Source organism: Suncus etruscus, chromosome 1 (genome assembly GCF_024139225.1).
Source record: "Suncus etruscus isolate mSunEtr1 chromosome 1, mSunEtr1.pri.cur, whole genome shotgun sequence".
NCBI lineage: Eukaryota > Metazoa > Chordata > Mammalia > Eulipotyphla > Soricidae > Suncus > Suncus etruscus.
The window spans coordinates 2,653,325-2,669,434 of NC_064848.1; the positions used below are offsets into that span (position 1 = coordinate 2,653,325).

Consider the following 16,110-nt stretch of genomic DNA (forward strand, 5'->3'; position numbering starts at 1 on the left):
ATCTTTCTGTTTAAAGTGGCTTTCTAATAGAATATGGTTAAGACATGTTTATCCACTTTGACCATTCATGCCAAAACCAGTATTTAGACCATTGATATTAAAGGTGATAATTGATAAAGTGGGATTGATGTCTGTTGTGTTGGTTACTTCTTTTGGGGGGGGTTGTTTGTTTTTTGTTTTGGGGTCACACCCGGCAGCGATCAGGGATTACTCCTGGCTCTACACTCGGAAATCGATCCTGGCAGGCTCGGGGGACCATATGGGATGCCGGGAATCAAATCGAGGTCCATCTGGGGCTGGCCACCTTGCAAGGCAAATGCCTTACCACTGTGCTATCTCTCTGGCCCCAGCTCCCTAGAATTTTTTTTGTCCCCAATTCACAATACAGACCAGGCAAAGGGTCTGTGTTGAGGTGTATAAGGGATACATTTACTCTACCTCCTCTTTCTATACAGTCAGTGTAAAGAACATAGCCTGTGGTAAGAATTGGGAGGCCTTAATCTTTTCTTTTCTTTCTTTCTTTCTTTCTTTTTTTTTGATATATATATATATATATATATATATATATATATATATATATATATATATAATCCTTCACCAGTGCAACATTCCCATGACCAATATCCCAAGTGTCCTTCCTCCCCACCCCACACCGGCCTGTATTCTAGACAGGCTTTCTACTTCCCTCATTCAGCCACATTTTGTCATGATAGTTCTCAGTGTAATTATTTCTGTGACTGCACTAAACGATCCCTGTGGTGAGCTTCATGTCAGGAGCTGGACCCTCCCGTCTCATTTTGTCTCTGAGAATCGTTACATAAATGTTCTTCATTATTCTCAAAACACATAGATGAGGGAGACCATTCTGTGTTTATCTCTCTCCCTCTGACTTATTTCACTCAGCATAATAGATTTCATATACATCCATGTATAGGAAAATTTCATGACTGCATCTCTTCTGATGGCTGCATAATATTTCATTGTGTATATGCACCATACTTTCTTTAACCATTCATCTATTGAGGGGCACCTAGGCTGTATCTAGTGCCTGGCTATTGTAAACAAGACTGCAGTGAATATAGGTGTGAGAATTCCCTAGAATTTTTAATATACTCTTTTACCTATTGCATGTCTACTTTCAAATAAAATATTATAGATAATTGTCATAGATAATTCAGGAACCTTATTTCAAATGCTCACTTTTCATCCTTCGTTGTATTTTGTTTGTTTGTGGCCATACCTGGTGATATTCAGGCTTTACTCCTGGTTCTGCACTTAGGAATTACTCCTTGTGGTGCTCAGGGGACCATATGGAACATACACGGCAAGTTTATCTTAATGACTGAACTATAACTCCATTCCCTCATGCTTTGTTTTTGTTTTTTTTTTCCATTTTTTATATAAATATTTAAGCACCATGATTGCAAGCATGTTTGTAGTTAGGCTTCAGTCATAAAGAGAATACTCCCTCTTCACCAGTACAACATTCCCACCACCAGTGCCCCCCTATCCCCCACCCCTGCCTGTATTCGGAACAGGCATTCTACATCTCTCATTCTTTAACATTGTCAATCTAGTTGTTAGTGTAGTTATTTCCCTAACAGCATTCAGCACTCTTTGTGGTGAGCTTAAAATTTGAGCCAGTCCTTCCAGCCCTTAATTCTATTGTCTCTGGGCCTTATTACAGTAATGTCTTTAATTTTTTTTTAAATCTATAGATGAGTGAGACTATTCTGCATCTATCTCTCTTCCTCTGACTTATTTCATTCAGCATAATAGATTCCATGTATAGGAAAATTTCATGACTTCATCTTTCCTGACAGCTGCATAATATTCCATTGTGTATATGTACCACAATTTCTTTAGCCATTCATCTGTTGAATGACATCTTGGTTGTTTCCGGAGTCCAGCTATTGTAAATAGCGCTGCAATGAATATAAGTGTGAGGAAGGGATTTTTGAATTGTATTTTTGTGTTCCTAGGGTATATCCCTAGGAGTGGAATAGCTGGATCATATGGGTGTTCAATTTCCAGTTTTGTTTTCTGGTTTTTTGTTTGTTTGTTTGTTTTTGTTTTGGAGGAATCTCCCTGTTGTTTTCCATAAAGGCTGGAGTAGACGGCATTCCCACCAGCAGTGAATAAGAGTTCCTTTCTCTCCACATCCCCGCCAGTACTGATTGTTCTTGTTCTTTGTGATGTGTGCCAGTCTCTGTGGTGTGAGATAGTACCTCATGGTAGTTTTGATTTGCATCTCCCTGATGATTAGTGATGTAGAGCATTTTTTCATGTGTCTTTTGGCCATTTATTGTTTTTTTTTGTTTGTTTGTTTGTTTTTGAGGAAATGTCTGTTCATGTCTTCTCCCCATTTTTTGTTGGGGTTACTTTATTTATTAATTTTGGTTTTTTGGGTCACACCCAGCAGCGCTCAGGGGTTACTCCTGGCTCTACGCTCAGAAATCACTCCTGGCAGGCTCGGGGGACCATATGGGATGCCAGGATTCGAACCACCTTCCTTCTGCATGCAAGGCAAATCCATGCTATCTTTCTGGTTCATATGTTTTTTCTTATTAAATTCTGTCAGCACCTTGTATATTTTTATATTAACCCCTCCCTCATGCTTTGTAATATTGCTGTTATTCATTTCTTTATACATAAGCATGTATGTATTATCTAAGAACACATAATTAAAAACACTTTTTTTGTTGTTTTTTTTGTTTTTTGTTTTTGGTTTTTGGGCCACACCCATTTGGCACTCAGGAGTTACTCCTGGCTATGCGCTCAGAAATCACCCCTGGCTTGGGGGGACCATATGGGACGCCGGGGGATCGAACTGCGGTCCGTCCTACGCTAGCGCTTGCAAGGTAGACACCTTACCTCTAGTGCCACCTTCCCGGCCCCAAAATTGTTCTATGTCATTGTACAGTATCTCTTTTTTGTTTTGTTTTGTTTTTGTTTTTTTGTTTTTGTTTTTGGGTCACCCGGCAGCACTCAGGGGTTACTCCTGGCTCCATGCTCTGAAATCGCCCCTGGCAGGCACTTATGAGATGCCGGGATTCGAACCATCGTCCTTCTGCATGAAAGGCAAACACCTTACCTCCAAGCTAGGTCTCCGGCCCAATTAAAAATACTTTGCTATTATTTGTGTCAATTGTTGTCCCTAAGAAGAAAAGCTTTTATTTTGCTTTCACTTATCTCATTTTCTAAGACTTTTCCTTTATATAGATCTGAAAATTTGGTCTGTATTGTTTTCTTCTCTCTGAAGAACATTTTTTAACACTTTATGCAAGGCAGCACTACTAAACACAAGTTCTTTTCATTTAATTTTTTTCTGTAAGTATGTTCCCCTCACTTTTGTAAGCTAATTTCATAGTGCACGCATTTAGGTTGTTGGAGCTTTTTTCTCTCAACACTAGAAATACTGTAGTTAACTCTTTTACATTGCATTGTTTCTGTAGAAAATTTCCATTAAATAAGGTATGTGGGTGAGGTGGGAAGAGGTCTGACTTCTTTTAAATATTTTCTTAATTTTTAAGAATGTTTATTTTTTTTTTATTTTTATTTTTTATTTTTTTTTGTGGTTTTTGGGTCACACCCGGCAGTGCTCAGGGGTTATTCCTGGCTCCAGGCTCAGAAATTGCTCCTGGCAGGCACGGGGGACCATATGGGACGCCGGGATTCGAACCGATGACCTCCTGCATGAAAGGCAAACGCCTTACCTCCATGCTATCTCTCCGGCCCCAAGAATGTTTATTTTTAATTTATTTCCTGAAGCTTTAGCATAATATTCTTTTTTTTTTTTAACCGCGGTCCATCCTACGTTAGTGCGTGCAAGGCAAACACCCTACAGCTTGTGCCACCACTCTGGCCCCTGAATTGTTAATTTTTAATAGGTACTTGAGTCATAATGTTTTTGTTTTTGCACCACACCTGGTGATGCTCAGGGTTACTCCTAATTCTGTATTCAGGAATTATGTCTAGCAGTGCTCAGGAGACCATGTGGGTGCTGGAGATCTAACATCTAACTTGGACCAGCTGCATGCAAAACATATGCCCTACCCACCACATTATCACTCTAAGTCCACATATGGTTTGGTTTTGATTTTTTTTTCTTTTTTTTTCTTCTTTTTTTTTTTTTTTTGGTTTTTCGGCCACACCCGTTTGATGCTCAGGGGTTACTCCTGGCTAAGCGCTCAGAAATTGCCCCTGGCTTGGGGGGACCATTTGGGACGCGGGGGGATCGAACTGCGGTCCTTCCTTGGCTAGCGCTTGCAAGGCAGGCACCTTATCTCCAGCGCCACCTCGCCGGCCCCTTGGTTTTGATTTTTAAGTGAATTAGGATGACCTTTAATCTGAGTCAGGGATGTAAGTGTGAATAATTTGGCCAAACTGGATGCTTTGGGTGCATAGGGTTTTAAGTTAATGAAAAGTTTTGCAAAACCATGTAACAAATGGAAAATATACTCAGAACATGTAGAATAATTTCTGAGATCTTTAAGGATTTATTTGTGGTTGGATAACAGTTTTTCAATAGCATTTTTTATTTTGTGGGGCTTTTTTTTTCTTACCATCTTGAGCAAAAAAATTAGAATTGGCCAAGATTTAGGATATAGAAGACAAACAAAGCAAAGGAATTGAGACATTAAATGCAAAGTAAAGAATGTTTGAAATGTAGCCATGGACAAAAAAGGAGAAATTAAGTATCAAATAAAGTATCAATATCAAGGTTATTTGTAGTAAGAGTGATTGAAAGGGAAGAAATTATAGAATATAGTAGGTAGAGATTTTTGAATTTGAGGTTGGTATGCCCCAGTGGCAAAATTTTTAAAGCGATTGGAAGTGTATGCTTGTTGCAGGGACATTGAACCTTGGCCCTAAAACTGGGATAAGTTTGCTTAAGGACTATAGGGTGGAAAATGAAGGCAGAATCTCTCAACTGAGGTGTATGCTTGGGGAAAGGTAGTGGGGAATATGATAAATTCCTTTCCCAGATTTCATGAAATGGGACTAAAGTACATAAAGTAAGAGAAGGGCTAACCCCAGGAAAATAGAAGTACAAGTTAAGTTTCCAAAACAATTCTAACAATTGTTGAGATTATTGAAAAAGGTTACTAGGACAATCCTAATTGAGGAATAGTCCTTTAGCTGAATCTAATTTCCTTGTTTTTGCAAAACTTCAATAATATACTACTTATGATTTGGTTCACTGTATTAACTACGGAAAAGAATGTGTTGATTTGCCAAAAAGTATCTCATTTAATATAATTTTCATACAGTTATCTTAAGGTAGCACTTGGTTTTGTGTATAATGTTTTGCGGTGAGTGGTTGGTATTAGGAGGAAGTTTTTGGATTCCACATCTAAGTCAAGCCTGGTTCAAAGTGTCAGGCCTAATGCAATACCATCTTTTTAGATCCCCGGGTAGACCCCTCATTGGCCAAATACCTTCTGCAAGCAAACATCTTCTTGATATACTTATTGATATAAACTGCAACGGAGAACAAAATTTGTGCATTGCTTTGCCTGTGTACATATGTCTTGTCTTTTCTTTACCAGAGCAACATTCACTGCATATTTTGAATGGTTTGTATAGAATTTCCGAGTTCATCTTGACCTCTGTAGTAAGTACTGGGATATTATCAGGCGCAGATGCAGTGCTGAAGCACTTTTGGCAACCAGTGACTTACTAGCCATGATTCAGTTTGAGTCACCCCCTTACAGACCATATGAGAGTAGCAGGGTCTCAGCCATATTCTTGGAAATCGTTCTATTTTCCAAGGAGTAGGGCTTATTTCTTATTTAGAGGCCTGCAGGTTTCGCTGGACATTTTCCTCATTTCCTTCTTTTATTGATCTTGGCCCCTTAACCTCCCACCCACTTATTACTCATTTCTTAGGGCCTGGCTACTTGGTAAAACTAGAGAAAATATGTTTGAAGCATATGGGTTTAGGAAAACAAACTTAGAGGGGGGAAGAAAAAAGGCAAGAAACATGTGTTCTCTGAACTTCCTTTGTTTATATGATCTGTTTATATGTTGTTAGGCTGTGTTGTCCAGCTGCCTCCCTGTATTTAAAAAATGATTAACGGTATCTAGACTCTTGGGGGTCATGTTGGCATAGGGAATTTAAGGGGAGAAAAAACTTTGTCTCTCGCCAGAAAATATTTCCTTTTTAAGTGTGAGAGAGATGCCAAATGTCTCAAATCTTGAGGTTCCTAAAAGGTCACTTTTCTCTAGAGACTTTTAGAAGGAAATAATTACATGAGTCCTTTTGAAGTTTGGGCTAAATTCTTCGGCATTTATTTTATTTGGGGGCCAGATCCAGTAGTACTCAGGCTTTTCTGGCTCAGCGCTTGGGAGGCATTCCTAGAGATGCTCAGAGAGAGAACCATGCAGTGTCTTTTATAAGACATGTATGTACACAAACCCTTTGAGCTATGAATGTTTGCTTACTGGTTTTTGGTTTGGACCTCTAAGTAGTTGTCTTTTGGTAAAGTTAGCAATCCTGAAAACCTCAGCACTAGTCTGGTTTGTGTATAAAAAGGGAATTAAAGCAAAAACTCTAAAAAGAAAAAAAACACCTTCGTAACTGATGCCTACTACAATAGATACTTTGGCATAAAACTGTACTCTAGGGGCTGGAGAGATAGCATGGAGGTAAGGCGTTTGCCTCCCATGCAGAATGCCGGTGGTTTGAATCCCAGCGTCCCCATTTGGTCGCCTGAGCCCACCAGGAGCAATTTCTGAGCTTAGGGCCAGGAGTAACCTCTGAGCACTGCCGGGTGTGACCCAAAAAAAAACAAAAACAAAAACAACACTGTACTGTAGCAGGGCCAGAGCAATAACAGCAGCAGGACGTTTGCCTTGCATGCAGCCGACCTAGGACGGATGGTGGTTCAAATCCCGGCATCCCATAAGGTCCCCCGTGCTGCTAGAAGCGATTTCTGAGCACTGCCGGGTGTGACCCAAAAACAAAAAAACAAACAAACAAAAGCTGTAGTCTAGTAACGTTATTTCATATACAAAGAAAAAATGATGAGGTAGGATAAGATTTCAGCATTCAAAAAAAAATAGAATTAAGACAATTATATTTTTATCAGGATTATTCTAAGAAACATTTAAACTGGAATTTTACAATGCTTATTTGATCACAGTCTTAGGCCCCCCACTTTAAGGAATTGAAGAGTTGACATGCATGTACATGGAATATGCTTTTACTCTGTGGTTGTACAAGATTCCTTTCTTCCATTTTCTACCAACTACTATAAAAGATTACTTAATAGCTTAGAACCGCAGTTTTTCACATTAAGCTATTTATAGAACATGGTTTGCTAAATAACAAATCTAGAAGGGAAAACAAGAAAATAAAGAGTAAATAATAAAATCTCAGATTCCCAATTGGGAAGTAAATTGGGAAATAACTCTCTTGAAGATTAGAATATGGTTTCACTGTCATCTGCACTTTCTTCTGTTTCCACCTTGGTAGGATGAATCGTCTCTACTCTGCCTGGCTTGCTGTGCTTTCCTCTTAATTGATTGTTTCGCTGTGTCTCAAAGCTGCAACTACAGCGGCACCTGAAATAACTGCTGAGGGAGCTCCTAAGTGAATTCTCATAATTTGCCTCGCAATTCTCCCACTTGATGGAGGCACTCTTTTCTCTTGAGTGGTTTACAGTTCGTTTTAAGTGGTTAGTGTTTGGGGTCACTATTGAGTGTTTTGTTTGAATATCGCTTTCCTGATGAATGGAAGGCTGCTTTTAGTTATATGGGTGAAGCCCTTGGTGCTAAGTCTTGAAAGGGAAAAGTCATTCTGTGTAGTGATATGCTAAATGAAATTACCCTCTTTTCACTTTGTCCTTTTATCCTTTCAGTCTGATGACCTCAAGTTCTTGTGATTTATTTGTTTTCTGCAATTAAGCTTAGTTGTTTCCCGTACCCAGGTGCATGCTATTTCCGTAGTTGGTCATAGCAGAGCTTCGGAACCTATTTCTGACCTGGAAGTGTGGTTTCTTTATCTCAGAACCACATCAGTAGGCCTTCAGCCTCCACTTCCTTTGCATTATTTCCTTTTGGGGGACTCAGTTTGTCATCATTTAATCTAGGGATGATTCATCTAGGACCAAGACTGGCAATTCTGTAGCAATAATACCTTTCTTTTTGTACATCAGTATTATTAAACTCACAGCACTTTACCACCTTTACCCTTTCTCTGTTTACAAAGCACTTTCAGGTTAATCCTTCTCAATAACCCTGTGGGTTAAGCCAAAAATGGCAGAATTCTATCTCAGAGGTTAAATAACTTGCTCAGGTTGGCAACACTTCTGAATTGAATTACTCTTCTTAACAATTTTTATAGAAAATAAAGAATAAAAAAATAATAATAAAAAAGAAAGAATATTCTTTTTATATTTTGGTGGGGTTTTTTGGGAGGGGGTGGTCAATACCTGGCGGTGCACAGGGGTTTACTCCTGGCTCTGCCCTCAGAAATAGCCCCTGGCAGGCTTAGAAAACCATATGGGATGCTGGGATTCGAACCACCATGTGTCCTGGGTCAGCTGCATGTAAGGCAAACGCTGTGCTATTGCTCTGACCCCTAAGGAATATTCTTTTTTGGTTTTTGGGTCATGCCCGGCAGCGCTCAGAGGTTACTCCTGGCTTTATGCTCAGAAATCACTCCTGGCAGGCTCGGGAGACCATATGGGATGCCTGGATTTGAACAATCGTCCTTCTGCATGCAAGGCAAATGCCCCACCTCCATGCTATCTCTCCGGCCCTAGGAATATTCCTAAACACATTCTGAATAAAAATTCTGAAAAAAAAATTGAATGTCTCAACAAGCCTCAGTTGTTGAAAATTGATAAGATCAGGAGGATTAAAAGTCTCTTAGCCATATAATTTAAATGAATGTGTCCTAGTCAAGAAAATATTTGGACAATTTCTGCTCTGTTCCTGATGTGATTAAGTCATGAAAAGCTGGTTAGTTTTTGAAGAATTTGAGCTGGAACTAATTAACCTAATGTTTTTTTTCCTTCTTTCTTCGATTCAGAAAGATGGACACCTTGATGACCACTTCTACCCTGCCTCCCCTTTTTGCAGATGAGGATGGCTGCAAGGAGAGTAACGATCTGGCCACAACTGGGTAAGCAGCTGCTTCGGGACTGATTCTTTACCTAGACTTCTAAACAGTCAAGGCTGCTAACAATAATACGAGATACCAAAGAGGCAGCTTTGGATGATAGATTAGAAAGAGTGGTTGTTGGATTTAGTCAAGAAAGTGAGCACATTGTCAGCTCCTTTGTAATCTTCTTTCAGCTGGCATTTGCTCTGCTCTTATTCCTCTAAGCCCAGAGCAGCAATGCGTTGAACCAAGCAGATTTCAGTGAGTCTGCATAAGACAATCACATCGTCATTATTAAGGAAATATTGACCACAGGACTAGCTCTGAAAATCAGATGCACTTCCTGTTTGAATTGCCACTGATAATAAAAAATATTTTCCCCCAAAGTCTAGGGTTGGTTTTTCTTTAGGGAGTTTGGAGCTTTGGTTTCTAGACCATACCTTACAGTGTCCACTTTCAGTTCACTTTCAGCAGTATTCAGGGTACTGTGCAGTACAAGGGACCAAACCTGGACCACTACAAGTAAAGCTTATGCTTTGGCCCATTAAACTAAATGTCTGCCAACCCACAATCTTTTTTATCACACTTTGTAATATTTTTTCCGAGAGTCTAGGAGCATTAGCTAACTTTAGTTTTTTGTTTGTTTGTTTTTAGTTTTGGGGTCACACCCAGTGACACTCAGGAATTACTCCTGGCTATGTGCTCAGAAATCGCTCCTGGCTTGGGGGACCATAGGGGACGCCTGGGGATCGAACCGCAGTTAGCCGTGCAAGGCAAATGCCCTTACCACTGCACCACTGCTCCAGCCCCTCTCCCTTTTTTTTGACAGATAAAAGAATATAGAAAAGGACTAAAAGCAAATCTTCCTTTGCTTGAAAATTTCTATTCCACTTGAGTTTTTATCTTTTTCTATATTTAGAAGTTATTTGCCAAGGAAGAAATATATTCGCCAGTAGATTAAAGTGCTAGCTAATCCCTAAGATGAATTATTTTAATATTCTTTAGAGCTCTTTAAAAATAGACTACATTTTGCAATGGTTTCTTTCTCTCACATTCATTTCAGTCCTCATTGATATCTACAATTTGACCTTGGTATTCAGATAAAGCTGTTCTTTAAGATTTTTCTAAAGGCTGCCTCGTTATTGAGTCGAACTCATTTAATAATAATTATTTTGAGTATGAACTATGCAGCAGATACTGTTTTAAGTAATAGATATTAAGAAAGGAGCAAACTGCCAGGAGCTATTTCTGAGCAGACAGCCAGGAGTAACCCCTGAGCAACGCTGGGTGTGGCCCAAAAACAAAAGAAAACAAAAAACAAACAAAAAAAATAGTAAAGGGCCTGGAGAGATAGCACAGCGGTGTTTGCCTTGCAAGCAGCCGACCCAGGACCTAAGGTGGTTGGTTCGAATCCCGGTGTCCCATATGGTCCCCTGGTGCCTGCCAGGAGCTATTTCTGAGCAGACAGCCAGGAGTAACCCCTGAGCAACGCTGGGTGTGGCCCAAAAACAAAAGAAAACAAAAAACAAACAAGAAACGAGCAAACATGAAAATCACATCTGCCATAGAGTTCATATTTTACCAGAGAAGTCATATAATATACTTAAAACATAGGGGCCGGAGCAGAGGCACAAGCAGTAGGGCGTTTGCCTTGCACGCGCTAACCTAGGATGGACCATGGTTCGATCCCCGGCATCTCATATGGTCCCCCAAGCCAGGAGCAATTTCTGAGCACATAGCTAGGAGTAACCTCTGAGTGTCGCCGGGTGTGGCCCAGAAACCAAATAAAATAAAATGCGTGGTACACTGATAAGAACTATCTGTCATGGACTGGAGTGATGGCACAGCAGTAGGGCATTGGCCTTGCACTCAGCCAACCCCAGATGGACCTCGGTTCGATCCCCATATGGTCCCCCATACCTGCCAGGAGCGATTTCTGAGCGCAGAGCCAGGAGTAACCCCTGAGCGCCACCATGTGTGATCCAAAATAAATAAATAAAAGAACTATCTATCAGTTGAACAGGGAAGAGGTATGGGAAGAGTCTGAGTGCTATTTTATCTATTTATTATTTTTCTTTTGGGGGCTCTGATATCATGGTCAGCTGAGTCAGGGCTTACTTTTGACTCTGTGCTCAGGAATCACTCTTGGCAGTGCCCTGGGAACTGTATGTGGTGCCAGCAATCAAACCTGGGTCAGCTATGTACAAAGCAAGCACCCAACCCTCTATGCCGTCTTTGAAGTCCTGGTTGTAGATAAGATGGCTCAGAAAGACTACGATGAGAAAGTGACTTGAATCTGAACGAAGAGGGTAACTAATATGCAATTATCTGAGTAGAGTAGCCTGGGCTGAAGGAAGAGTGATGTGAAAGTTCTAAATGAAGGGGGTTTTACCTTTTCGTAATAGCCTTTAGGCCATTATGGCTGAATCAGAGTAGACTGTAGACTATGTGGAGACATAATAGAGGGATACATTAGTCTTTCTCAAACTGTAAAGTACTTAGAAATTGCCTAGAGTAAGTCTTGAGTTAAGGCCAGAGACTTTCCATGTAATAAGCTTCCCAAAGCCAGTGCTTATTGGTGTGAAATCCATACAGATTGAATAACAATAAGTAGATTTTGTACAATCTCATAGTTCAGAGCGAGCAGCTTTTGGGTTTTTATTTGGTTTTTGGGCCACACTCGGTGATGCTCAGGGGTTACTCCTGGCTCTGCACTCAGAAATTGCTCCTGGCTTAGGGGACCATTTGGGACACCAGAGGATTAAACAGTGGTCCGTCCTAGGTTAGCGCGTGCAAGGCAGACACCCTACCACTTGTGCCACCACTCCGGCCCTATAACAAGCACTTTTTTTACTATTTACTCTAACTGGGGTGGGGAAGCAACTAGAGGATTTTGAATAGAACAATATGTGACTTATTTTTTATTATGCTCCTTGTAGTAGGCTGAAGAAATAGTTCAGAGATTAAGGCCCTTGGATCATATACAGCTGAAGCCACAAAAATGGTTCAAATCCCAGCACTATATGTAGTCCCAGAGCACCATCAGGTGTGTCCCCCCCCCAAAAAAAAAGTTCCTAATGGCTTTTATATTAAGAACAGAGTAAAGGAAATTGACAGTAGCTAGAGACCAATTAGGAACCCAAAATAATTCAGGTGAGAGATAAAGACCTGAAGAAGATTACTAATGACTTTGACAACAAAATTTTTATGGATTAGTAGTGGTGGTGGTGGTGGTAGTAGTACACATCTAATTGGAATGGATTTTTAAGATAATTAATGAATAGTGTTCTAGATATATTTTGAAAGCAAACCAAACAGGATTTATCTGAAAGGTCAAGTAAGATGTGAGAAGGTAAAAGAAAAGCAAAGACAACTCAAAAGTCCAATAAAACAGAATGGATATAGACATAATTGCCAGTGATTTAGATAGTAAACTGAGTGGTCAGAAAAGATTTATGAACTCAGTTATGAAGATTTTAAATTTGAGGTATGTATTAGATATCAGTAGAGATTGCAAATCAGCAGCCTGATATTCAAGTTCACACTAGGAGAAAGAACTTTTTTTTTTGGGGGGGGGGGGCCATACCCAGCTGTGCTCAGGGATTACTCCTGGCTCTGCCCTCAGAAATTGCTTCTGGCAGGCTCGGGGGACCAATCAGGATGCCAGGGATAGAACCCGGGTCTGTTCTAGGTCAGCAGCATGCAAGGCAAATGCCCTCCCGCTGTTCTATCACTCCAGCCCACTAGGATAAAACTTGACAATCTTCAATATGTAGCTAATATGTAAAACATCAGTATATTGTGAACATGTCAAAATTTTAGATTAAGACTGATAAATGATTTTGGATTCAAGTGGCGATCATTGGTGACTTGATAGGAGTTCTAAGCAAAAATCCTTTGTGTTGGGTTTGAGAGAGAATGAAAGATGGGCCCTAGAGATAGCTCAAGGAGGACTGAGTTTGATCCCAGGCACCACATGTTTCCTCAAGCGCCACTGGGAACAACTCCCTATTAATGAACTGGGAGTATCCCATAACACTTCCTGTGTGCCCTTCCGCCCCCCCAAAAAAGGGAGTGGGAGCAGAGAAAGATAAATGAAATGTGTGGAGAGAAACTGAAGATAAGGTGTTGTGTGTGTGTGTGTGTGTGTGTGTGTGTGTGTGTGTGTGTAGCACTTCCTGTGTGCCCTTCCCCCCCCCCAAAAAAAGGGAGTGGGAGCAGAGAAAGATAAATGAAATGAGTGGAGAGAAACTGAAGATAAGGGGTGTGTGTGTGTGTGTGTGTGTGTGTGTGTGTGTGTGTGTGTGTAGAGAAACTGAAGATAAGGTGTTTTGTGTGTGTGTGTGTGTGTGTGTGTGTGTAGCACTTCCTGTGTGCCCTTCCCCCCCCCCCCAAAAAAAAGGGAGTGGGAACAGAGAAAGATAAATGAAATGAGTGGAGAGAAACTGAAGATAAGGGGTGTGTGTGTGTGTGTGTGTGTGTGTGTGTGTGTGTGTGTGTGTGTGTGTGTGTGTGTGTGTGTGTGTGTGTGTTGCCTGGGATAAAAACCAGGGCCTCCCATGTGCAAGGATGTAAGCATAAACAATTCTTTTCTTTATGAGCAGTTGAGTCAATAAGTATAAACAGCTATTGAAATGGGATCCAGAGAATGTTTTGATTCACTTTAAGATACTTGTAATAATGCCACGTTTGAATCCTGAAGAGGCTAACCTGAAGGAAATTAAAGGAAGGCAAAATTGTTGGAAACCTGTTTAAGCATGTGGGACCTGAGGCACAAATAGAAGGGTTACTGGCTTTCAGACAAGGGTATAGACTATTCATTCATAGAAACAGAAGCCCCTTAACCCTTCCTTTTTTTACATCATATTCATGGTATTTGACACCTTTGGTCACTCCCTTCTTATTCCTGTTCATTTCAGCCAGGGTGTCAGGATTGGTACACTTCACCAAATTTATGCTAATATGTTACTAAAATAGGATGTTCAAAAATTAGTATTTAAAAATTGATGTCATCATTGAAATGAGAATGATATTGAAAGAACAAGTTTCCTAACACCCAAAATGATTGAAGTATTTGGGGGAAAAAATAGTAAAATCCACACTGGCTCTCTACTGGCACTTTGTTCCACAGGGCACTATTGGTATTGAGTTCATATATGCATTAATTTTCTTTTTTTTTTTTTTTTGTGGTTTTTGGGTCACACCTGGCAGTGCTCAGGGGCCACTCCTGGCTCCATGCTCAGAAATTGCTCCCGGCAGGCACGGGGGACCATATGGGACGCCGGGATTCGAACCGATGACCTTCTGCATGAAAGGCAAACGCCTTACCTTCATGCTATCTCTCCGGCCCGCATTAATTTTCTTAAGAACTTCAACAATATAAGAATCCCCTTTTGGGGCCGGGCGGTGGCGCTAGAGGTAAGGTGCCTGCCTTGCCTGCGCTAGCCTAGGACGGACCGCGGTTCGATCCCCCGGCGTCCCATATGGTCCCCCAAGCCAGGAGCGACTTCTGAGCGCATAGCCAGGAGTAACCCCTGAGCGTCACAGGGTGTGGCCCAAAAACCAAAAAAAAAAAAAAAAGAATCCCCTTTTTAAAATCATCCATTATGTTCTCTAGAAAGATTCAGGAAAGTATACATTTTTATTTCCAAGATGATCTATACCAGTATTAATTTATTTCTCAGTCCTCTAGGGATTTTTTGTTTGTTTTATTTTGGTTTTTTGTTTTGTTTTGTTTTGGTTTTTGGTTTTTGAGTCATACCTGGCAGTGCTCAAGAGTAGTAACTGGCTCTATGCTCCGCTCCTGGCAGGTTCGGGGGACCATATGGGATGCCACAATTTGAACCACCGTCCTTTTGCATCTAAGACAAACGCACTACCCGCTGTGCTATCTCTCCAGCCCCTACTCTGTATTATTTTTATTGCCTTAATTCCACTGTACTGTGTTAATTAGTATTGCCATCAGCCCTTAATACTCCAAGTTTAGCATATACTTATTCGACATCTGCAATCTTACCACTTTTTTTAAAGTCTCCCTGCCTTAGCTTCTTTTTTTTTTTTTTTTTTTGGTTTTTGGTTTTTGGGTCACATCCTGCAGTGCTCAGGGGCTACTCCTGCCTCCACGCTCAGAAATTGCTCCTGGCAGGATCAGGGGACCATATGGGATTCAAACCAATGACCTTCTGCATGAAAGGCAAATGCCTTACCTCCATGCTCTCTCTCCAGCCCCAGCTTCTGTAACAATATTCTCTCCTAAATCATGTGTAAGCTGAAGTCTTCTAATACTTACTCTTTTTTTTTAATTAAACAACTTTATTACATACATGATTGTGTTTGGGTTTCAGTCATGTAAAGAACACCACCCATCACCAGTGCAACATTCCCATCACCAATGTCCCAAATCTCCCTCCTCCCCACCCAACCCCCGCCTGTACTCTAGACAGGCTTTCTATTTCCCTCGTACATTCTCTTTATTAGGATAGTTCAAAACGTAGTTATTTCTCTAACTAAACTCATCCCTGTTTGTGGTGAGCCTCATGAGGTGAGCTGGAACTTGCAGCTCTTTTCTCTTTTGTGTCTGAAAGTTATTATTGCAAGAATGTCTTTCATTTTTCTTAAAACCCATAGATGAGTGAAACCATTCTGCGTCTTTCTCTCTCTCTCTCTGACTTATTTCACTTAGCATAATATATTCCATGTACATCCATGTATAGGAAAATTTCATGACTTCATCTCTCCTGACGGCTGCATAATATTCCATTGTGTATATGTACCACAGTTTCTTTAGCCATTCATCTGTTGAAGGGTATCTTGGCTGTTTCCAGAGTCTTGCTATGGTAAATAGTGCTGCAATGAATATAGGTGTAAGGAAGGGATTTTTGTATTGTGTTTTTGTGTTCCTAGGGTATATTTCTAGGAGTGGTATAGCTGGGTCGTATGGGAGCTCGATCTCCAGTTTTTGGAGGAATATCCATATTGCTTTCCATAAACTAGAAGGC

The 16,110-nt window shown here is 40.6% G+C and overlaps 1 protein-coding gene and 1 non-coding gene across 2 annotated transcripts in view; one reads left to right on the top strand and one right to left on the bottom strand.

Annotated features, from left to right (window-relative positions):
- Positions 1-362: 362 nt before the first annotated feature.
- LOC126032238 (small nucleolar RNA SNORA51) lies at positions 363-496 on the bottom strand. The gene has a single exon (XR_007503833.1). It is a non-coding gene; the product is annotated as a small nucleolar RNA SNORA51 (small nucleolar RNA).
- Positions 497-9,043: 8,547 nt separating this feature from the next.
- The window catches only part of HMG20A (high mobility group 20A), a 48,199-nt gene continuing 41,132 nt past the window's right edge, over positions 9,044-16,110 (top strand). The window contains exon 1 of the mRNA XM_049778225.1: positions 9,044-9,133. Coding sequence (XP_049634182.1) covers positions 9,045-9,133 — 89 coding nt within the window. The 5' untranslated portion in view covers position 9,044. The remainder of the gene's footprint in view (positions 9,134-16,110) is intronic.